Raw genomic sequence first — 22,982 nt, 5'->3', positions numbered from 1 at the left:
GTCCTTAAATTATCATAAGATCAATATATATGTAATGTAATAATGTTTCGGATTTTTCGTATCTAGTAAATTCCTATAAAATATAAAGATTTCTTGTTTGTTCAACATAACACATTTACTGGTGATTTATTTAAATCTGATTGTGTATCTAATTAGTCAAGAGTCCCGTCTCTTATTTTATATACTCTTTGATGTAAACTTCGCAGTTCGGACCTCTCTTTTACTCTTGTGAACAATGTATGCTCACTAGCGCCTTTCGTAAAATTAGTCCGTGATCCCAACAGAATAAACATTCATCTGCATACCTACTCTACTACTACCTACCTTGTACTTGTACATAACTGCTACTATTTCTTGCAGAGTCGGTGAACTTATATTTGGTTAAGATCTTAAAATACAATGGATTCAGCGTTACGTGAACAAGTTATGATAAATCAATTTGTGCTGGCAGCGGGATGCGCTCGCGAACAAGCAAAACAATTACTTCAGGCTGCTCATTGGCAATTTGAGGTAAATTTGAGTAATACATGTAAACAAACAATTAAATCATGAAAATGGCTGCTACATCACGTTTATTTTGCTATATTTTCTGATAAGTGCATTTGTTTATAAATTGGGCCATTAACATAAACACCATCAAACGAAAACACATTTGATTGTCGGCAAGGCGCACACTGAAACCTGTATTATTTCCTTGACTGTCAAAAATAGATTTACTTTAAGTCTTGTTAATGACAAATTAAGCGCGTAGTTTGTAAATAAGCTAACAATAACAATTGAAGTGTCAAGGAGCAAAACACTTGTTTATCATATAACTAGTACAAACATTTCATCACTTAAAGTTTTCATGTATTAGAAATATTGTTAATTTTATTTTAAATAATCCTTTTAACTCAAAAAGAAATCTAAGCAAAACTTGTTCATTTGAGTTCTTTTATATTGTAACCTAATTTTTGATAAATTTGATTCAGGAGACATATATGATAGTCAAGTATAGTATACAAACAAAAAAAGTAAAGAGTAGTTTCAATGAAAATTATTAATTCTCAATTTTAGGAAAACATTAGGTCAATCATACCACATCACCTTTGTACATTCATATAATAACCTTTAAATAATTTATTGTTTCAAGGAGAGAGATGACCTTGTATTTCTTTAAGTAACCACTTAGCCCAATGCCACATGGTTCTTCAATTTAATCATTTATTTATCAAACTGAATTTTAATTACTATTAATATACCTATTCATTTATTAATATAATAATAAATAAATAGGTAAATAAATATCCATAGAATTGGGGTTTTAGTTCTGGTATTTTCTATAGAGCTGCAGATATAAAAGATATTAAAAGGCAGCTTTCTTGATTCACATTTCATTTCATTTAACCGGACAATACATAACAGGAAGAGTCTGAAAGACACCTTAATCTCTGTTTGTTGTGTCATTAACACTCCCTTTCAATTTAAAATTCTTAACAATATTATTCTTATTAAATTTGATCAGCAAACTTCAACAATGCTATGTATTGTGCTTGTTGGCACTAGTTTTATGTTGCCATTGTACTTGAGCCCAATTATATCACAATGATGCTTGTCATTAGAACCAAACAATGAGGAAATTTTAATTTAATATGTTAAATATTAAAACTGTATTAGCATATAACATATTTAATTAAAATTATATATATATATATATATATATATATATATATATATATATATATATATATATATATATATATATATATATATATATATATATAAAGATTAATGTATATTAATAAATACATAATGAAAACTACTGGATCTAACGAATTGAAAGTTTGCATACTCTGTTACTATATCCTAAGAAACAATTTTACTAAATTCATCTCCTCCTAAAGGATTACAGAGATTTATATGAATGTTATCTGTTTAAGGCTTTTATCAAATTCCTCCTTTAAGGCAGAATAGGGAGGTGAAAGATTGTTCGGATTTTTGAAATAGGTTATTGATTGGTGAATTGACAACTTAAATATGCTGTTATTAATACTGTAAATAACATATAAATTCTAAAGCAGCAGACTTTTTTACAATGTGATTTGACACAAATTTATTAGGTAGTGTTGTTATTATTACCTAGTTTAAAAACATTATTCAGCAACTATACATAAACATGCTATTACTTTGTTTTCTTTAACAAGAACAGACCACAAATTCTTTTCCCCTTAAAATGCACCCTGAACACTTATTGTGTTCTCTATGCTGGTCCTTTGTCATTGTTGATCATTTCACTACATTATGCATAACCATACCCCAGGATAAAATATCTAAAGTTATGAAAACCGTGTTGCACTATGATTTAAAAAAAAATTTAATATTTACAGACTGCCTTATCAATATTCTTTCAAGAAGTTGCAATACCATCAGGGGCAAATGGTATTGCTGCACAACATTACCACCAGGTCAGTAATAAGCAAAAACATTTGAAACAGTAATTGCCTAAAAAAGCAATGGCCAAAAATAAACAACTAATGAATCTACAAAGGCAACATTGAACATTTTCTTACTAATTTGTTCTTTCTTTTATTTAAGTACTGTTTTGATCATCAGCAATTATTTTGTTTACAGCAATTAATAACTCCGTGTAACACTCCAGCGACGCCACCGAACTTTCCAGACGCGTTAGCAGCGTTCTCCCGTCTGTCGACAACGGGCAGCCCGAGCAACGCCGGTGGCGGGGGCAGCGCCATGGCGCCGCCCGTGTCCCCGCTCGCCACACACCCGCCGCCGCACAACCAGCACACTCCGATGCAAGTCAACACCTTCCAGAGTCCGCCCAATCCGCAGAATAATTATGCACCGCTTTCGTGCTCAACTGCAGTCAGTATATTACAATGAATCTCTTTAATATATTCTCTATATTAGACAAAATTAATTACCTTTGCACTAAACAATTCCTGTCATATGAAGTATGTATTGCTTCATACAAATTATACCCATTAAGTATAGTAGATAGTATGTAAGGTGTGTTTGTGTATGTTTTATCTTACATTAAACAATATTCTCATAAGATTAACATTCAATAAAATTTAGAATAATTAATCCCACTGTATACAATGTTGAAAAATTTGTTAATATAAACATTTCTAGTCATCAGACATGGTTAGTACTAATTGCTGTTTATAGTATTACTTACATTCTCTATAATAGCTTAAAAGATCTGTCCTAAGGTTAAATGTACTCTTTGCATGGGAGATGTACATGTGATTGCATTAAACCAATGATTAAAGTGAATACAATGTATACAAGTTTTCAGAATATTGTTAATATAAAATATAATATAAATTTTACCAACTAAATTTCATTATTTTAAATTCAAATAAATAATTATTTCATTGTTGCTGTGGACTTCGTGTTTTATATTTTATCATACTTCTTATTTATGTTACCTAGGCTTAAACCTGTTTGTCAACAGACAGCTGTTAAGGTGTTGTTATAAATAATATGTCATACTATAAACAAAAATAAATATCAAACACATTATAAGAGAAAATGTAACATTTTAACTTCTCAAGCAGGTTCAAAAATAATATTTATTTATTTAAATTTGTATAATTTTCAGGTATGCAGAGAACATATGCCAAGATAAATTGATAGTGACAGGTTAGGACCGTCTATAATTTATTTTTCTAATGGTGCGCATTGTGAGCTGTGGACTTGTGAATGTTTCTTTCCGGACGCCCCACTGCACCATGTTTGCTGGACAATATTTGGGGTGCTATAGTCAATCATGTTAAACATTAAAATATTCTCACTGTTTATATAGTGGTTTCTAAAACAAAATGCACTATGTATAAATATGAATTGTGTTACAGTTTTTGATACCTAATCAAAATCTTTATTACCTGTGATTAAAAAAGTTTTGGTATCAATAATATGTAGTGGTATAAATGTAATTATTACTGTATAATATAAAAAAGAAGGAAATCAATGTAATCTTTATTTGACTTCTCTTATTGGTGTCATCATTCTTATCTTTTTATAGACCTATCATATGTAAAACTTGATACACTGTTGTTTACTAGATATATTACTGATGACATCACATTAGTAACGATGCAGTTTAGTACAGAACAATATAAGGGAAGAAAATCGTTCAGTAATAACTATGATTATTGTACATAATCATCCCATGAAACCTGTATCACTTTTAAGGTGAAGCTTGTTTTGAGAGCAATTGGTCTTATTGAGTAACAATAAGACCAAGTTACTAACAAAGGGTTCTAATTATAGAAACCTATTACTATACCACTGCTACTGTACTTAATATAGTAACAATTGAGGACAAGTTGCTGTTATTCTTCCTTCACTTGGATGTATTTGGTAAAGTAAGTATTGGTTATAAATACTTTTTGGTTTTACTCCCAACAAGAATGAAAGACTGTATGTAGTTATACAACACTAAATAGACTCCTTTCAATAACTACACAACATTGATATGTAATCTTTGGGGATAATAAGTACATGAATTAACAAAACTCATCACATACATGGTAATGAAATAATGTACTAATATCATATCACTTGGCAGAATATTTGATACTATATAATAAAATACATTTGTTAAATTAAAGAAATTTATTAGGCTACAAAATACATCATTTATCTATTGTAATGGATCTCCTTTTTATTGACATTATTATCCATAGCAAAGGAAAACCTGTTATATGCTACTTTAGAACAACACTGGGAATGACATTTTAAAAAAGTTGTGAGTACAAGTAATACATTTATACAACTAATTATAAAATTTTGATGTTAGATTGGAATCTATATAATTGTGTGTATTTACTCATCCAATGTCTCCATTATTTTATTTGGTTCTAAATTATTTACAGACTCTTTATCAATAGTGGATTGATTATATTCACCTTTGTCCTGCATTATTATTATTTCTGATTGTATACAATTTTTGAATATAAACTGAAAAGAAAAGTAAGTGGTGTACAAAAACACAGATTTTTTTACTTCATCGAGGTTGATCGCTAGTTTAATCATTGGAAAAAATAACAATAAAAATATTTAGATAATCCAATCTTTTACCTCATAAAATGATTCTTTTTCATAAATCCAAACACAAATTACAGACAAAAATGAAAATATAATTGAAAATAGTAGATAGTTTGAAGAATATTTATAAGCATTAAAGAATATATGACAGCCGAATTTATTGAACATTTTTTTAGTGTTTCCAATTTGATAGAAGTTAAATGGTAATTTTACTATTGTTTTTTGGTTTCTACATGTACTATACAAGAAAGTTAATACAATCTACACGTTAATTCTTTTAACACAATAATAATTATCCATTTATTACGCCTTTCTTTGAAACTTTGAAATGTTGATTTTTTCCGCAAACACAAAATTCAAAAATTATTTGACAGCTGAAAGCTAACAATAGGGTTGTACTGTGAATCTCTTCGATAATTTTTCTTATGAAACTTGAAGTCGACAGTATCTAGAGACGCTTTGACGGTTATCTCTATCAGCGAACGTGAGTTAGGTCTTTGCTTTCTTGATGATTATATTATGATGTCAACTATAGTTTGTTTTAGGATATTTGAGAATTCACTGGACAAGGGTTGTAAAATCTGTTTTGGATCTTTTCGATTGTTGTTCGAACATGTAATCGATAATTTGTAACTATTGTTTTTAATTAATAATTGAAATATTTGTATTTTATAAATTGCGGTTTTGATAAATAAAAAAGGAAAGCGTTTAATGTTTCGTTAGTTAATTGAGCGATCCATAGCTAAATATTATTTGTTTATAGTTTCCTTGCATGCCAGATAGTGTTTACACTTGCATGAAAGTGTGCAAGCTACAGGAAAAATAATTGTTTAAAACTTATGTTTTTAGTAAAAACAACCTTTTTAAAGAAAACCATTATGATGTAGAATTAACTTTAATAATAATTTTTACGATAAAAGATTTATAAACAGTTTAAATATACATCATTTCAGCCATTGATGACATTTTCTTAGGTATATGGACCAGAGTTTCAAAGTAACTGGCCAATTCATCTATTGTCACATCGCAGGGAGGGTTTAGAGCTTGTTGAGAACAAGTCCCTGCTTGGCTCAACTCTGGACTTGTCTCTTTGCTTGCTTTGTCACTTGAAACATCATTCTTCCACCATTTGGCTTTATCATATGGCTCTGTTTTGACATTGTTATCAGAACATAAACTCAGCTGATTGCAATTATCTACAAGTGCCTTTAAGCTTACATTGACTGTGTTTAATTTATGAACAGTTAATTTACAATGATTCAATAATTCTGGATTCCTTAATTCATTTTTCTCGAAATGTTTTGTTAGCTTCAAAACTGGTTCACGTAAGATCTTATTGTTTCTCTTTTTGCTTATTGTAGCAGTTGAATTCTTTTTGTGAGGTGTACAAGCACATTTATAGCTTTGAACACATGATTTGGTGGCAGGCCATTTCTTCTGTAGTGAAATGTGAGTGAAAGGATTTTCATCTTGGATTTGTTTATTAGGCTTTATTGGTTCAATCTCTAATCTCCCCATTTCCAGTCTAAGTGATACTTCTTCTCCAGCCATTGCTGACAAAACTGGAAACAGTTAATATTGAAAAAGATTCCAGGAAGATAATACATGTAATCATTAGTTGCAATGCCTTATTTATATATGGTAGTGTTTAAGTCCACCGGATGAGGAAGGCTGATCACGTGCATATGCCCACTGGACATCTATAGGCTGAAAGTAACAAATAAAGTATTATTGTGTTGAATAATAAAAAAGCAAGAAAATTGTAACCATAGATTTATTACCTCCAGATGGAGCATTTCATATAAGTTTGATAATTTAAAATTGTGACATTTTCTTAAATATTATTAGTGTGCATGTGTGCAAATGTTTGCCACTATTATGTAATTTTTTCCCAATATTGGGAAAATGTAGTGTTTAAAAATTAAAAAAATTGTTTAAATATTTTTAATTTCATTTTATTATTACATTATTCTAACAATTTTTTTTTATCGTTGTTGTAATAATTAGATATTCAAAAATGTCACAAGTTATATTTTTAAATTTTACTAAAAAGTATGAAATAAATTACAAACATAAGAAAAGAGGTTGTATTGAATTTATTTTCATGTAAATATTATAATCGAAATGACAACACTGGGGAAATTAACCACAAAAAAGGCCTACGAAGGCTTTCTAACACGCCTCACTTTTGTACTCTGAATGCTCCATCTAGGTATAAGTATATACTTGTACTAATATTATCAATACAATATTCAGACGAACTTCTAAGTCACATATCTTTACAAATACAGTCTACACAATTAGAGAGATATCATGAGTCAATTTAAGTATAACGTAGTAGATAATTATGCACATCAGAAAAGTCTATCTATTAGGACCTAAGTTTCGAGGTGCTTTCATGTGTTTGTAAACAAATTAACTGTCAAACTCATGAAAAGAATAGGAGACAGGCAAATGGGCTAATTAGTAAGTAAGTACAATTGTCATATACAGTATGCGTAATTTGAAGAATCAATCGACCATCATATTTAATAAAATCAAGATTCTGTTTAACAATAACCACATACTGTATTCCTTTCAAAATAAGGTCCTTTAAACTTACCTTATTCAAAGTAATAATATTGAATATTATTTATTCCTTGAATTAGAAAAGAGGGTACGGATTTTATCCAAATGTTAAACAAATTCGATATTAAAATAGTAAACCAATGGTAAACAACAATGACGAAACTGAATGACGAGAATCAAAGAGCATCAAAGAGCATATATGAATGAGAGAGAATGCCAAAGATATTTATGTGATAAAAACGAATGAACGAAATTAGTAACGAGCGAAAACGAAACTATTCATTTATAAATAAAATATAGAAGCGTCTCACAATTTTTTTAATAAGTAATCAAAAATCAAAAATTAAAAAAGACTGTCTATAAAAGTATTACATTATGGTCAACCATGACTGTTTAAATTCTAATCTAATATTTTTTTTAATAATTTACATGTTAACATTATACTTGTAGCATAAGGTTCAGTATTTTACTTTTTACAAGAACTACAATAATGTCTTAAGTGGGCCATAACTATACATTGATGGTCCACCAATATACCGGTATAATTTGTGTTTTGTGTGATGTTGCTTTGCTCTACTGTCGTGTTTTGTGGAGTGTTGCCAATGCTACCGCAATTGCCGAGTTCAACGGCTTTCAGGCCAACAAATAAAAAACCTACACAACCCTATGGCTGCAGAGAAATACGCAGCTTTTCGTAAATCTACCGAAATGATTTAAACTTATAAACTTGCTTAAAAGTGATAAAATTGTGAATGAAATTCCGTTAATAACTGAAGTTAAGAAAATAATCATTGGTTATTTGTACCGGGAATAATGAAACTCAGCAAAAATTAACGTAGAAAAATTTTACCTTTCTTTTAGTAGTGCTACGGCTCACCTTTCATCTCTCATATATAAACGCGACTTTTTACACAATGTAAAAAAAATTACCCGGCCGGGTAAATTTTTTTAGTGGCAGCACCGGTCGTTATTGATTATTCTTCAACTTAATACTTCAATATAATATTACATAGTTCATTTCATTCATTAGTCGCAATTGGTCGTAGTCAAGTTCATTAGTCTGTCCGTCAGTCACCTGCAGATACTAATTATATTGATTTTTATCAAATCTTATAATGGAGCCTAATCCTGTGATTATTGCTGCTACAGCAAAACAAACCGCTTCGGTCAGTTACAAGTTAGTGTTAAATTAGCCATGAGAAAAATGTTAGTTATAAAGCCAAAGTTTTGTCTGTTTCAGCTTATATTCTTACATGGCCTGGGTGATACTGGGTACGTATTGTATTGACGTCTGGGATGTTTTACGGCTGCCTGTAGAACATTTTAAGTAAAATTTGATATTTGATAAACGCAGGCATGGTTGGGCGAGTACGATCGCCGCTATCAGAGGTCCGCACATTAAGGTGATTTGCCCAACTGCTTCCACTATGCCTGTGACTCTTAACGCCGGATTTCGAATGCCTTCATGGTTTGACCTACGAACTTTGGATGCTACAGCACCAGAGGATGAAGAAGGTATTCTTAGGGCGACAGACCTCATTCATGGAATGATAGAAGATGAAATCAAGGTAAGATTATTATTTTTCATTTATTAAATACTATATTATTGTGTTTTGTACAATATCTTAAGTTAAACTTTATTATAAAAATAGCTGTAGCCCCGACTTTGTCAGGACGTAAATAAAAAAAAAACATAATTAGTAGCCTATGTGTCCTTCCAGACTATGTTCTATATTTATACTTAATTTTATCACGATCTGTTCAGCCAATCTGGAGATACCTTCAAACAAACATCCATCGAAACATTCATGTTTATAGTGAGATAATGTTAATTAGAGAAAGTTTAGAAAAGAGTAGATAGAAGAATATTTTGTTTTCAAATTATATGAATTTGCTTTCTATTTTTAGTCAGGCATACCTATAACCCGCATTTTGCTCGGAGGATTCTCTCAAGGGGGAGCACTAGCTCTGCATGCAGCGTTGACTTATCCGGACACTCTGGCTGGTGTTATGTCGCTGTCTTGCTGGCTACCGAGACATGCTCACTTCCCTGGTGCTGTTAAATCTCCTACTATTTTACCAGTATGTTGAATATTCCTTGCATTTTCTATAATACCATTAGTTGCTTTTATTGAGGATGAAGGAATTAATTGTTTGTACAGAAAGTGGTTGTTAATTTTTAAGAAATATTGACGGAGATACATTATCCATACAAACATACAACCCAAAAAAAAATTATAAAAATTCTTTATTTCGCAACCTCAAACTTTCAATTTGCTAGACTCAGTAGTTCAAGGCTGTGCGTTGAAATATAAATTATGTTATAACATTCTGATGCCTATCAAATATATATTTAAAAAAAATGACAGATTTGTTACAGTATTTCAAATAGTGTCACCACAAACATGATAATGTGAATCTACTAATCTTATCTAGAGAAATTGACATATCACTCTTATGTGTATTATAAAATGTTTTATAATTATCTACTTAAATGAAGAATGCATTGTTATTGATATAATTGCCATTTTTTTTTTACCTAGGACTTAAACAATTATAATGTTATGGTAAAAGATTTGTGAATAAAAATGTATTTAGAAATTGAGCAAAAGGAAGATATGTGGAATTATATTTATCTATGTCCCTACATGCTATTAACATATTTTTCACATTTCTATAATAAGACATATTGAAATACGTATTTACATTAAATGGCTTGATTATCATTTTATACTATTATGGGCTATTGTTCCTCCATTTCATGGATATTTAAATTATATTAGTAGGAAGTGGGGTCAAAGAGAACTGTCTTCACAAGCTATTTAATATCTAAATTTAAACACATATATAATATTCGCATTGGAATATTCTAAATTAGCCATATGTACTGATTTTATCAATTGACTACAATGTTATGTACATTTTATTTCAATAAGAAATTAATCATTAACTCATGTATATTTATATTTTCAATTAAATCATTAACTCATGTTTTATATTTTATAATCATTCAGGTATGTACTTGTATGATATTTTCTTTTCACCAATTACGTTACGTTTTTTAAATGTCTTCACTGTTAAAGACGACGTAAAATGTAAGGATGGAAAGAGCGTTTGGATTGTGATGAATTTTGGAATATTATGTTGTATAATAAAAAGATAAAATGAAAATATAGAATAGAATTATTAGAAATAAAGAGAAAAGCACGCACTGTTACAGAATATATTTACAACTGATAGTTTTAAATATAGAGAAAAAGGAAGAAAAAAAAAACGTGTAAAAAGTTCCGTATCTGTCGGCAACAACTATTATAAACATCACTTTAGCTTTGGCTAAATATAACAATAATTTATTTCTTCTATTAATCAAAGGAGGTTTTAGCAAAAAATATGCAAAATTATTCCCATGTAGAAACTAAGACTGATTTTGTCAATGTGTATGACGCGCGGTATTGAACGTAACACAATCGGATACGCATATGTGCGTGTGTACTTAGTTATTTTATAAATAAGGTGTAGTTGTCTTTATTTACTCTAATAAATTTAGATAAAAAGTAAAACTGAAAAATATAAAAAAAAACACTAAATAAAGTAGAAATGTAAAAAATGTAATCGTCTTTTCGTACATTGCTGCCGTCCAATATGATCATCTAGCAGATTTTCTTGGTTTTAAGTATGAAAAAGAGAGAAATTATTGCTTGGTTAATTTTAAACTATCAAAGGAATAAATTGCTAATTTAATCATTTTTAATTTTGCAGATATTCCAAGCTCATGGCGATTGCGACCCTGTGGTTCCATTCAAGTGGGGTCAGATGACAGCTTCCTTCCTCAAAACTTTTATGAAGAATATCGAATTTAACACGTATCAAGGCCTCACACACAGTTCTTCCGAGGAGGAACTGAAAGACATGAAAATATTCATAGAAAGGATGTTGCCTGCTGTATTTTAAATTATTTAAAAATTATTCTTTTTAGAGTGTACTTATGTAATGTATTTATTTTAAGAAGGTTATGAATTGTTTTTTTGGAAATAATTGAAAATGAAATATTATGATGTAATTAATGTTACAGGCAACAGTTGGGATTAATTTAACCATAAACTTCTAAGAATAGAAATAAATGAAGTAATCATCAAAATTTGTTTTGTTGGATGTTTTTGTAAAATCTCAAGACCATTGTTAAAACCTTGTTAGTATAACAGTACAGTTCTTGGTCAATCTGAAATTAAAACATTTGTTCCACAAAAAAATTATGTCTGTTACAGCAAATTCGTTATTGAAATTTAAATAAATCTAAGACTGTTTAAGATATTTGAACAAATTGACAAAAATTTTATAAACTATCAAACTTCAATCGAGCAAACGCAATTAGCAACTTAATTGGATATAAAAAAAAATAGTTAAGAATGTATATAAATAGAAACCTCGCCCTCGCCATGTTGTGCCAAAACCCATGGAACATTGAAAATTGTTAGTTAGCTTTTGTAAATACTTTTTTAATTACTCATTTAAATTTATATTTTAATTTCGGGAAAGGTATAGATGCTGTCTTCTGTTGTAAACTTATTTTTCACGTGATTAACGAACTTTAGGCCAGCCTAGAACAATGTTTGCGAATAAAGCCATCATATTAACAAAATTTGCATGAAAATTTGGGCAGCTCCCCTATCGTGCGTAAGGAATACCAAAAATCTTATACTAATATTAACATAATAAGATGGCGCTTGTCGCAAAATTATCGTGCTAGGCTCATTGAGATTTAAACATACAATTGTTCTTAACTTTCTACGGATTCTAATCACAAGTTATCTTGAATCTTTTAACCAAAGAGTATTGAATGCTTTTAACTTCATTATTTTTGTCTATATTTAGGCTACAATGACTAATTTTCGCCACAATTTTTTTACCCGTTGGTTGGCTTAAAAGTCTCGTAACCTAGCCATAAAATATAAAAAAAATATTTATTTATAACTCTTTGGTTATGATGTCATGTGTCAGTCAGTCTATTGAATATTTAAACCAAGGATATATGAACCGATAAGAGAGGCGCTGCTATCGCAATTGATTCTCTCAGGATCTCAAACTAAAACCTACTTGACTTGATGACAGCTTAAGTTTGTCTGAGTATTAAAGTTATAGGTAATTCAATTGTACTATAATTTAGGTATTTGAGTACTATTTGGCTTTTTAGGATTAAATTTTTAATTTAAATATCATCAATCATTATCAACACCTTAATTTTTAGTTTTATTTCTTTATGTAGTTTTGAGTGATGAGGTAATAGAATCACGAAATTTTCATTATCATAAAAACAAGTATCGAAAATATTCATAATCGAATCGAAAATATTTATAATAATATAAATATATAGAGAATAAAAAGAAACATGATAAGTAGCCTATGTCTATAATGTAGCTAGTATTTTATATACTCTTTGAGCCTATGTGTTCTTCCAAACTATATTTGCACATTTATGCCAAATTTCATCAAAATCCGTTAAGCCGTTCCGGAGATACCTTCAAACAAATACCCATCTATCCATACATCTAAATATTCACATTTATAATATTAGTACGAGTTTACTGAACACCTCTAGTAAATTGTCAAACGAATTTAAATAGACACACTGTGCTCTTTGTTTTTGTAAGATTCTCAAGTTGACAAATTGGCGCTAGTGAGCTGTCAAATTTAGTTTTGACTTATACCCATCGGTTCAGATAGCTTGTCCATTGTCTGTCAAATTCACAATCGATTTTAAAAATATTGTTTTCGCTGGCCGAAGCAGTATTATGTATATTTTAGAAAAGCGAGTACTAATATATGCAAGGTTTAAAATTAACTCCTTTGAGATCTTATAGTGTTTGGAGGAAATAAAACAAGTAAACACAATGCAAAACTTATTAAAATATAAATGTTGTGTGTTAATATATTTACTTTGTACTGTATCATTATCATATGGTCACTATAAATCTTTGATCGAATTAGAAGAAAGTAATGATCAAGAAAATCAGATTAAAAGCCAATTGAAAACAAACATTTTAAAGATTCCAGAAAAGTTGTCAAGGTCAAAAAGAGCTGAAAGTGCCCCAAACGTAGCCATTTCAAGTGAGACCAGTATTACAAATGAAAGTGTAAAACCGTCGCCACTTCCGACCTTGCCGAGTTCCTCGACTGACGCCCCTGTTGTTTATGATATAGGGCCTTCCAACTCATCAATATTGACCATAGTCCAAGTGAATGCTTCATCATCATCGGTTACGAATATTTCTGATGTCAGCCCATCAGATGCAGCTCCCTTACCTGGTAAAAGTTCGGCTGAAGATGAACACAACAGCTCAATGGCTATATTCTTTGTGTTATGTATATTGGCACTTGGCATATTGTTAATTCATCTGATGTTGCAAACGGGATTTTCTTATTTGCCCGAAAGTGTTGTCATAGTGTTCCTGGGTGCTTTGATTGGAATGATTATTAATCTTATGTCAATTAGGAATATAGCAAACTGGAGAAAAGAAGAGGCATTTTCACCAACTGCTTTCTTTTTAGTGTTGCTTCCACCAATCATCTTTGAATCTGGATATAATTTGCATAAAGGTAACTTCTTTCAGAACATCGGGTCCATTTTACTTTTTGCAATAGTGGGGACAGCTATATCTGCATTTGTAATTGGTGCAGGTATATATCTGTTAGGATTGGCTCAAGTGGTGTATAAATTGAGTTTTGTTGAATCTTTTGCATTTGGTTCATTGATTTCTGCTGTTGATCCGGTGGCTACAGTTGCCATATTTCATGCCTTGGATGTAGATCCAGTTCTGAATATGTTGGTGTTTGGTGAAAGTATACTCAATGATGCCATTGCTATAGTTCTTACAACTGCTGTCTTGGATTCAAATGATCCAATGATGTCAACATACGAGGCTATTCTGTCAGCCATTAACAGGTTTTGGTTAATGTTCTTTGCATCTGCTGGTATTGGTGTTGTTTTCGCACTAATCAGTGCTCTCTTACTTAAACATGTTGATCTTCGCAAAAATCCTTCTCTTGAGTTTGGTATGATGTTAGTATTTACCTATGCACCATATGTATTGGCTGAAGGAATACATTTATCAGGTGAGTTTTGCATTTTTTAATAAATATTTAAACATATAAATAAAATCTTTGACTTAAACTCAAGTCACCATTCACTTAATGTAAATGAAACATATGTTACAGGTATTATGGCAATCTTGTTCTGTGGAATTGTTATGTCTCATTATACACATTTCAACCTGTCTACTGTGACACAAGTTACAATGCAACAGACAATGAGGACACTGGCCTTTATTGCTGAGACATGTGTATTTGCCTACTTGGGTTTAGCTATTTTCAGGTAATTTAATGTACAATTATAAACTTTAATGACTATAACTTCTATAATTTATATGTTTAAATTTATTCTTTACTATTTAATATTGTGTGATACATTTGAATAATTTACATTTTGAACAAGTGTTACAAATCTCATGATCCAAAAATGTTACTATAAACAAATCTAAGTGTACACTTTAGATTTTGGTATAAAAGAGTTAAAGAACATGATAATACATAAATGTACTGTATAATAATAACAAAATGATTACCTAGAAAAATACTATCTATTAATGATTCTAGTTTTTAGCAAGATAATTCATAAGTGTACAGAAAGTAATACTTTTAAACTTGTTGTATGAATAATAAAGATAAGGAAACAAATAAAAATATAATCAAGGACAGATTATGAATGAATACTATTTATGATACTAGCGTAAAACAATGTAAATAGATGTTGCAAAAGCTTTACCTGTGCCTCAGTATGCTTCTAGAATTCTACCAAAATTTCTACCAAACCAATATCTACAGCAACTCTATCAGATCAGGATGATGATTCTACACAACAATTTGCTGATGTGATATGATTTTGATTTAGATTATGCCATAAAAAAGATAAACTGCACAAGCCATATCTTTTAAAGAAAGTGGAGCACAATTGACAATAATAAAAAAAATATAAAATATTGTGTATGAAAAAGAAATGGCGTTGAATTATTCCGCTATGGGCATCTTACTACTTCACAATGACCACTGAGTCCATATAATTACTGACCTGATTTTCGACGCTATATGTGTATTGTTTTCAGCTTCCGCCATCGTGTAGAGCCGGCTCTAGTGGTGTGGAGCATTGTGATGTGTCTGCTGGGACGCGCGGCTAACATCTTCCCACTGGCATTGCTTTGTAACAAATTCAGAGAGCACAAGATTACTAAGAAGATGATGTTCATTATGTGGTTCAGTGGTGTGTATTTTCACATTTGAATCTCAAAGAATACTTTTGACTAATATGTTCAACCAACAATCTTGCTTTTAACATTTATAACACTTCTGGTCTATCTTATTTTTGGTGATGAAAGTGGTACATTAAATATTAATATTATCTTATAGGGTTGCGAGGTGCAATTTCTTATGCACTGTCTCTGCATCTGGAGTTCTCTGACGAAACACGGCACGTCATCATTACAACGACCCTAATCATCGTGCTTGTCACCACTTTATTCTTTGGAGGCTCCACAATGCCCTTGTTGAAATTCTTACGTGTAAGTTGTAATAATAAATATTTATTTACCTTTTGTACAATGTCTGAAAATGTTTCCACTATGTTAGGAAATGGAATTTCAATGGATACTTGTGGCTTTTAGAAATTATCACAGGTCAGAAGTACAAGACAGAAGCTAGATAAAATATTTGTATACGAAACTAATGTTGATAATTTTTTTTTAATTTTGTTTTATATTTATTATAGGCCAACAAAAAAACGAAACGGTCGCGTTCCCAAAGAAAGCAAAAGGAAGTGAGTTTATCTAAAACAAAGGAGTGGGGCCAGGCCATTGACTCAGAACATCTTTCCGAAATAACTGAGGAAGAACTTGAGGTAAAGGACAATTAATTGAAATTTGTTCTATGTAAAAAAGATTTATGCTTAAATTATATGTGGGAGATACTTTTAACTTTTAGAGCTAGCAACAACATACCATACCACTGTTTGCCACCTTATACTATAAAAAAATCTTATTGTCAAATGACAAAAATGTTATAAGAGAAAGAAGGGATTAATTCTCTAATAATATTAGAAATAACTATACATTTTCACTAATGGCCGAAATTAAGCACTTTTATGTTTGCAGGTTAATTATTCTCATGCAACAAGACTTAAAGGCTTTGTGCGGTTGGACATGAAATATTTGACACCTTTTTTCACTCGAAGATTTACACATCAGGTACCTTTTATTTTATTTCCTTGATAAATAGTTTCCCTAATTATCCTAAATCCAGTTTGTTTAAATTTTCTTTGAGATATATCTATCTTGCAAATTGCAATAAACATGTACAATATTCTTATCTGTATTGAATGTTTAGTTTATAATAAAAAAAACTATATTTTAGGAGTTGAAGGATTGCAAGAGTCAAATGACGGATCTCACGAACCAATGGTACCAGGCCATTAGGATATCAAACGACCATGACACAGACGAGGACGAAAGTCTGCAGCAAACCTCTATCTCCAACTCACACAGCAGTATACAAAGAGGAGTCTAAATAGTTTATTTTATAGGTATTAATACATATAATCTGCTTTATAAAAATTATATTTTGTATTTATGAAATACAATGCACAGATGTCATAGACATAAAAAATTGTATGTATTTATTGGAAAGAATTAGTTTTTAATTCTATGATTATATTTTTTATTTTTCTGTCGTATTTAATGGTTTATATATAATGGTGTTACAATTATTCAAAGTGTCATAAGTTATTTGCCATGAGGTGTACCCAGCCACATTTTAAATATTGTATTTTTTTTATTAATAAAGAGAATTTTTTTGCTGCCATGGTTATTGACGTGGTTACCAAATTGATGTACCTAGAATTAATTTCGTAAAAGGTGTAAGTTGTACAAAGTGAATATTTACAATCTTTGTATATTATGTATTCTGTATTTTATTTATTTTTTTATCAACACTGACACCGGATCTTTCTGTTTTTTAAAAAATTACTCCATATTTACTATGGTATTTTAGAATTGTAAGAGAAAATGTGAATAATTACTAAACTCAAAGGTAACTCTGACATTCATAATGCAGAAATGTCCAATTGCAACTCAAATTTCGGTGCTGGCACACCTTTGTAATTATAAAATTTAAATATCATTCAATGAATGTTTGAGTCGAGTGTGATTTAGGTATTAATACAATTAATTTATATCAATATCCCCATTATTTGCAATAATTAACCATAAGTTTGAGAGGAAAATTTATAAAAAAATAACTTGCGCTTATACATATTAATTAAAAAATTTGTTCCACTAAAAATCCTGTGCATGTGTTAAATACTTAATTATAATCAAAATTTGGCGAAAATAACAAATGTACAATACAAAAAATTTTTAGGCACAAAAGCTATTTTTTTTTGTAATATTTATTCTGCTATAAATGTATAAATACCTTTTTTATACTTCTACTACAATTTTGTATATTAAAATGTTGATAAAAATATTCTTTTTCCACAATTTTCTGGTATGATTGTTTAATATAATGATTTATTTAATTTCGTTTTATATGTGTGATATTTTATGTATGAGTTAAGAAATATCCTAAATGGTAGCTCTTAATTAAATAATTAGTATCTAACTTGAGTTGTAAAGTGTATATAATTCTTGCTTAAAATGTATATTGAGTCAAGATAGCATAATTACACAAAAATTAGTAAAAAGTTTATTTTATATCAGAATATATCTGTCTACAATTACATAATTTTATGGCTAAAAGCGATTTATTTTGAAATGTTTAAAACCATTATTTTGTTTTTCAAATTATTTAATATATCAAATTAATCATATTTGTTACTATAGGTATTAGTATTATTAGAAATAATTCGATCTTTAGTACAATTTATTTATTGTAATAAAAATAATAAGAGTGCAGTATTATTTGTTTGTCTATACATAGATGAATTATTTATGAGCTGTAACTTTAATTTCTAAGAAAGGGATTATTAGCAAAGGATTTAATTTAACTTTAAAGTTGTTAACATATTTAACAGTCGGGTGGTAATGTACTTTTGTATTGTTGCAAAAATTATCATAAAACATTTTCTTAATTACTTTTTACAAAGATTTTATCAATGTTCTGATTTGGACAAGCCATTTGTAATCAAATGTGTCGGTAAATGTATTTTTGTAGTATGGATAATTCACAAGCTAAAATTCAAGTGTTCATCATGCATCAATGGTTTAATTAAAATTTGTTGTATTTTTTTAATACTGACAGAGTATTAGATTTCATTTATATTTCTTTGTTATTCTATTCAATGTCTTTGTGTATATAATGAAACAGTATTTATGTGTATAAGTTAGAAATTTTATTATTTAGCTTGGTTAATTGTTTACTGTTCCTGCTTATGTGATAAATATATAGTTTATATTACAAACAGGCTTTTATTTCTCACAATTTTTAACAAAAGCCATATTTAGCGAAATTGAAATATTCAGATTCAGATATTTCATAAATCAATTAAATTAATTTGTTAATAGAAAGTTAACCTTGATTGTAGAAAATTAACATTGAGGCTAAAAATATTTTTGCAGTGTCTAGTCCTCTTCATTTTCCAAATTGATGTGACTTCCAAATTTCCCATACAAGTGAACTTTCAACTCTCCCATCTGTGCCTTCAGCTCTGCATATTTTTCATCCAACTCTTTTATTTCATCTTCTTTCTTAGATTTTGTTACTTCCAATGATTTCTGAAATATAATATATTTATTGACAAGCTACCTCATAACTGATGTGTCCATTCCAAGTTCTGATTTATACTTGATCAAGTAAACTTGCATTCATGGCAAGTTAAGTTGTTTATAATTTTAATGACAAAAGTGTGTTTAGTAGTATTTTGCTTTTTAAATTGTACACACAGTATCCTATCTCACATCTCTCTAAATTAACTGGACGGCACAGCATGTAGTATGGATGAGGGAGTTTAGAACTGTTAAGTTAACAAGTAAAACAACTATTGACAACTAGTTTCCTTCTATGAATGGCAACTTACAACTAATCACTTGTTTATGTTTGGATGCTATTTGCATCTTATTACTAAAATGACTGATTCCTTAACTTACTTAAGATGTTTTTATGATATAGTTTTTGATGGCTTTTCTGTTAACATCTTGTAAATATTTGTTCATTGACATCTTACTAATATTATAAATGTTAATGTTTAGATGGTTGAATGGATGGATGTTTCTTAGGAGTTATCTCCAGAATGGCTCAACAGATCTTGATGAAATTTTACATGGATGTAGAACATATTCTGGAAGAACTCATAGACAACTAATTAGGCTCTTTTTAATTGTGTGTGGACGGAGTTGCTGGTGACAGCTTGTTCTTTTATATAATCATATCTACTTTTCATAGAGTTTCATTCATTTCATATCTAAAAATACAATTAAGTTCTCTATGAACATATGCTCACTCATAGACGATGCATGAATTGTGTAGAAAATTAGCCATACTTACTTTTGTGTTTAATTATTTTATTGGTAACATGGTTGCAATAAGCAATTAACAACAAAAGTTATCATACCACCTGTGTTTTATTACACAGCCTACATAAAAGATACCTAATAATAAATAAATAATAATTAGGTAAATTACTAAGTTAACTACAAACACAAACTTGTTAAAATATTGTGGTTATGTAGTAGATATTTCGAGAAAACGTTTAGGTTATATTCACAACATGGCTTTTTAATATCCAAAATTTACTTACTAAGGTATCCTCCAAGCTCTGGCATACGAATACCTCGCCAATAAGGTATGGAATTTTTTCCGTGTCGTCAGCCAGACCTAGTTCCTCCACTGCCTCATCTAGATTTTTCAAATCATTTTGCTTCGTTTTGAGTTCTTGTTTTATATCATCAACTTTAGCATTAAGTCGTGCAAATTTATTGATTTTCTGCTGATCTTCAAATGATATATGAACATCGGAGTCCTAAATAAATGATTTGTTAGGGTAATGTATACTGAAACGAACAGAGATTCTATTTTTGGAAAAAAATTCGACTTACCGGTTGGAAAGTGCCTTTTCCAGAACTTGTCATTTTAATGTTTATATTTGCGAAATGATTTTGATTCCCTTAAATGTATTTCCGTGTTAAGATAATCAATGTAACATATAAATAAAACGAATTTTTCAACCCACAACCCTACAACCTGAAAACTTAAATAACAAAGTTTGACAGGTTGATGTTCAAGTTTGACATTATTGTTTTGTAACATAAGACATATTCATCTTTTAGCCAAACTGGAATTTGTATTTATTGGTCTTAATTTAATTATTTTTTTTTTATTATAAGGTCTTTAAGTTAATTGTAAATTTGTTTCAAATTCAAGATTCAATTCAATATAGTGACCATATTCACAATTCATAATTTATTCTTGTAATTTTTCCATTTGAAAAACATAAATACTTTTAATTATAATAAAGATGATTAAAGATAATTAATTAAATTAAAAATCTAAGCCTACAAAGATTTCAAAGGACCATAGGTGTTTATCAAAATTTTGATTTCAACTTTTAAACTCCACGCGAACGAAGTCGTGGGGAACAGCTAAAAATTATATAAGAATCATAATGTTGCAGAAATAATGACTTAGGGTCATTATTCTCAGTCGATAACGCAATCAGATTTCTTTTTTTTTGCAGGGAAAGTTAATAAAAAAGAGCATTTTACATAAAGAGCACGGACAAATGGCTGCAATTGCGCGGCGGTGGTAATCGATTGATTTCGCTAACTGCGCAGCCGCGGTCATGGCTGTTTGTTATACCTCAATGTTTATCAAATCTTAAGACTATCTACACCATACTCGTAAAAGATGGTGAAGAGGGCCATTAAGTTTTGGAACTGTTATTAATGAATATTTTACAATGAATAACGCCTGCTAAAGTCTAGTGGTTGAGAAACACAAGATTGTCACAGCTATTTTTTTTTAAGTTTAACGAAATGTTCAAAGTTCGACCACTTTAACGGAATTAAGTTAGGGCAGTTTTGACAGAGGAAACAAAAAACTCAAAAGTTTATTAAAGTCATGTACTGGCTATTTACTTTCAAACTTTGGCCACGTAATGCTGCTTTCGATATATCGCTTGAGCTTTTGAGGCGGAATTTATGTTTGAATAGTTTTAAATTATTAAAACAGATCATATTAATTAAAATGAAGGAAATAAAAGGAGCTTATACTTATAACATAAGAAGCATTATGTTTAAAACTTTCATGAGATAAGTTTAATACTGAAGTCAAGAATTAACATGAAAGACTACAAAGTCGAAATAAAAACGAAAAATGAATACGTATTCCTTTAGGCCACAAAAGAGAATGTAGGACAAGCCTAGCTCATGTGGTACTAAGGTCTTAACTGATCGTTTTGTAGTACATCCGTGTATAAGGTTGGCCGATGTTCTAGCATCAGCAAGCGAACAATACCTCATACAATCACCATCTCCTTGCGACGACCCCACCACTCGTCGACGCCGTTCACTCGCTCGCCTTCGTTTCGACGCACTCCTGTTTTGACCGTCAGTCGATAAGCGCGTACTATACAAATTCATTTTTTTTTCGTGACATTCAGTCGTGATGGAGAAGGAGCACCAGCCAGATTCAATGGCGACAATCACCATGAAACCGGAATACCCACCCTCGGAAGTGTACAGCGCTTCTGAACCACCACCGGTATAGTCATTTTTATTTCATTACTATATTGGACTTATATGTCATCTGTTTATACGTTTTTTTATAAAAAAAATGGGTATTTTAAATTTTACGTTGAATTAAACAATTTTAACAATATTGCTATTATTATTTTGTTCATTGTAGAATTTTTTTGTTCATTGTAGAATTGTAAATTAATTTTAAAGAAAAAATGTATAACAGTGTCATGTGATAGTTTTAATCTATAACAGTAAAGATAGATGATGGGTTAGTTAATAAATAATGCCGGTTAGTGAGTGAGGTTGCGGGAAAGCGCCTTTCTCTCTGGCCGCGGCCGGTGCCGGCGCCGCCGGGTGCCGGTGACGCATGCGACGCCTGTTTGTAAACTATACCTTTACTTTATATACGAATTTTCCCTTTTTAAAGGCTAACAAAACTTTTTACTAACGTAAATCTAGAATGTACATAAAAATTTACTTTAGTCCACTTGCCTATTATTTTTTTATTTATTGGTATCATTATTGGTTTTATTAGTAAAGAATAACGAAATATGAAAGGTGGAATAAAGGAGGTTTCATTGTATACAT

General features: G+C 30.0%; 6 protein-coding genes across 7 annotated transcripts in view; 4 read left to right on the top strand and 2 right to left on the bottom strand.

Annotated features, from left to right (window-relative positions):
* The first annotated feature begins 258 nt into the window (after nt 1-258).
* LOC106121391 (UBA-like domain-containing protein 1) lies at nt 259-4,964 on the top strand. Its single transcript, XM_013317051.1, has 4 exons — nt 259-510; nt 2,367-2,444; nt 2,611-2,862; nt 3,605-4,964. The coding sequence occupies exons 1-4, from the start codon at nt 400-402 to the stop codon at nt 3,629-3,631; spliced, it is 468 nt and encodes a 155-aa protein (XP_013172505.1). The 5' UTR covers nt 259-399; the 3' UTR covers nt 3,632-4,964.
* A 967-nt stretch (nt 4,965-5,931) lies between these two features.
* LOC106121390 (uncharacterized) lies at nt 5,932-7,692 on the bottom strand. 2 transcript variants are annotated; one of them, NM_001312492.1, is given in 2 exon segments: nt 5,932-6,759; nt 7,655-7,692. In NM_001312492.1, a coding segment is annotated over 1 exon segment (618 nt). In that variant the 5' UTR covers nt 6,604-6,759; nt 7,655-7,692; the 3' UTR covers nt 5,932-5,985.
* A 1,021-nt stretch (nt 7,693-8,713) lies between these two features.
* On the top strand, nt 8,714-11,758 carry Apt1 (Acyl-protein thioesterase 1). The gene is made up of 5 exons (NM_001312000.1): nt 8,714-8,786; nt 8,861-8,892; nt 8,975-9,188; nt 9,529-9,702; nt 11,380-11,758. Exons 1-5 carry the CDS (start codon nt 8,736-8,738, stop codon nt 11,569-11,571), a joined length of 663 nt encoding a protein of 220 aa, NP_001298929.1. The 5' UTR covers nt 8,714-8,735; the 3' UTR covers nt 11,572-11,758.
* Nucleotides 11,759-13,330: 1,572 nt separating this feature from the next.
* Nhe1 (Na[+]/H[+] hydrogen exchanger 1) lies at nt 13,331-17,303 on the top strand. Its single transcript, XM_013317104.1, has 7 exons — nt 13,331-14,730; nt 14,833-14,989; nt 15,777-15,931; nt 16,078-16,229; nt 16,436-16,564; nt 16,818-16,910; nt 17,077-17,303. The coding sequence occupies exons 1-7, from the start codon at nt 13,509-13,511 to the stop codon at nt 17,227-17,229; spliced, it is 2,061 nt and encodes a 686-aa protein (XP_013172558.1). The 5' UTR covers nt 13,331-13,508; the 3' UTR covers nt 17,230-17,303.
* A 1,729-nt stretch (nt 17,304-19,032) lies between these two features.
* On the bottom strand, nt 19,033-20,874 carry Pfdn4 (prefoldin subunit 4). The gene is given in 3 exon segments (NM_001312062.1): nt 19,033-19,433; nt 20,456-20,677; nt 20,754-20,874. Coding segments are annotated over 3 exon segments (408 nt in total). The 5' UTR covers nt 20,787-20,874; the 3' UTR covers nt 19,033-19,280.
* Nucleotides 20,875-22,200: 1,326 nt separating this feature from the next.
* Msr-110 (DUF3736 domain-containing protein Msr-110) overlaps nt 22,201-22,982 on the top strand; it is a 34,939-nt gene continuing 34,157 nt past the window's right edge. Inside the window, exon 1 of the mRNA XM_013316960.1 lies at nt 22,201-22,416. Coding sequence (XP_013172414.1) covers nt 22,321-22,416 — 96 coding nt within the window. The 5' untranslated portion in view covers nt 22,201-22,320. The remainder of the gene's footprint in view (nt 22,417-22,982) is intronic.

Source organism: Papilio xuthus, unplaced genomic scaffold (genome assembly GCF_000836235.2).
Source record: "Papilio xuthus unplaced genomic scaffold, Pxut_1.1 DF826945.1, whole genome shotgun sequence".
NCBI classification, from domain to species: Eukaryota; Metazoa; Arthropoda; class Insecta; order Lepidoptera; family Papilionidae; genus Papilio; species Papilio xuthus.
This window is presented reverse-complemented; position numbering and strand designations above follow the sequence as displayed.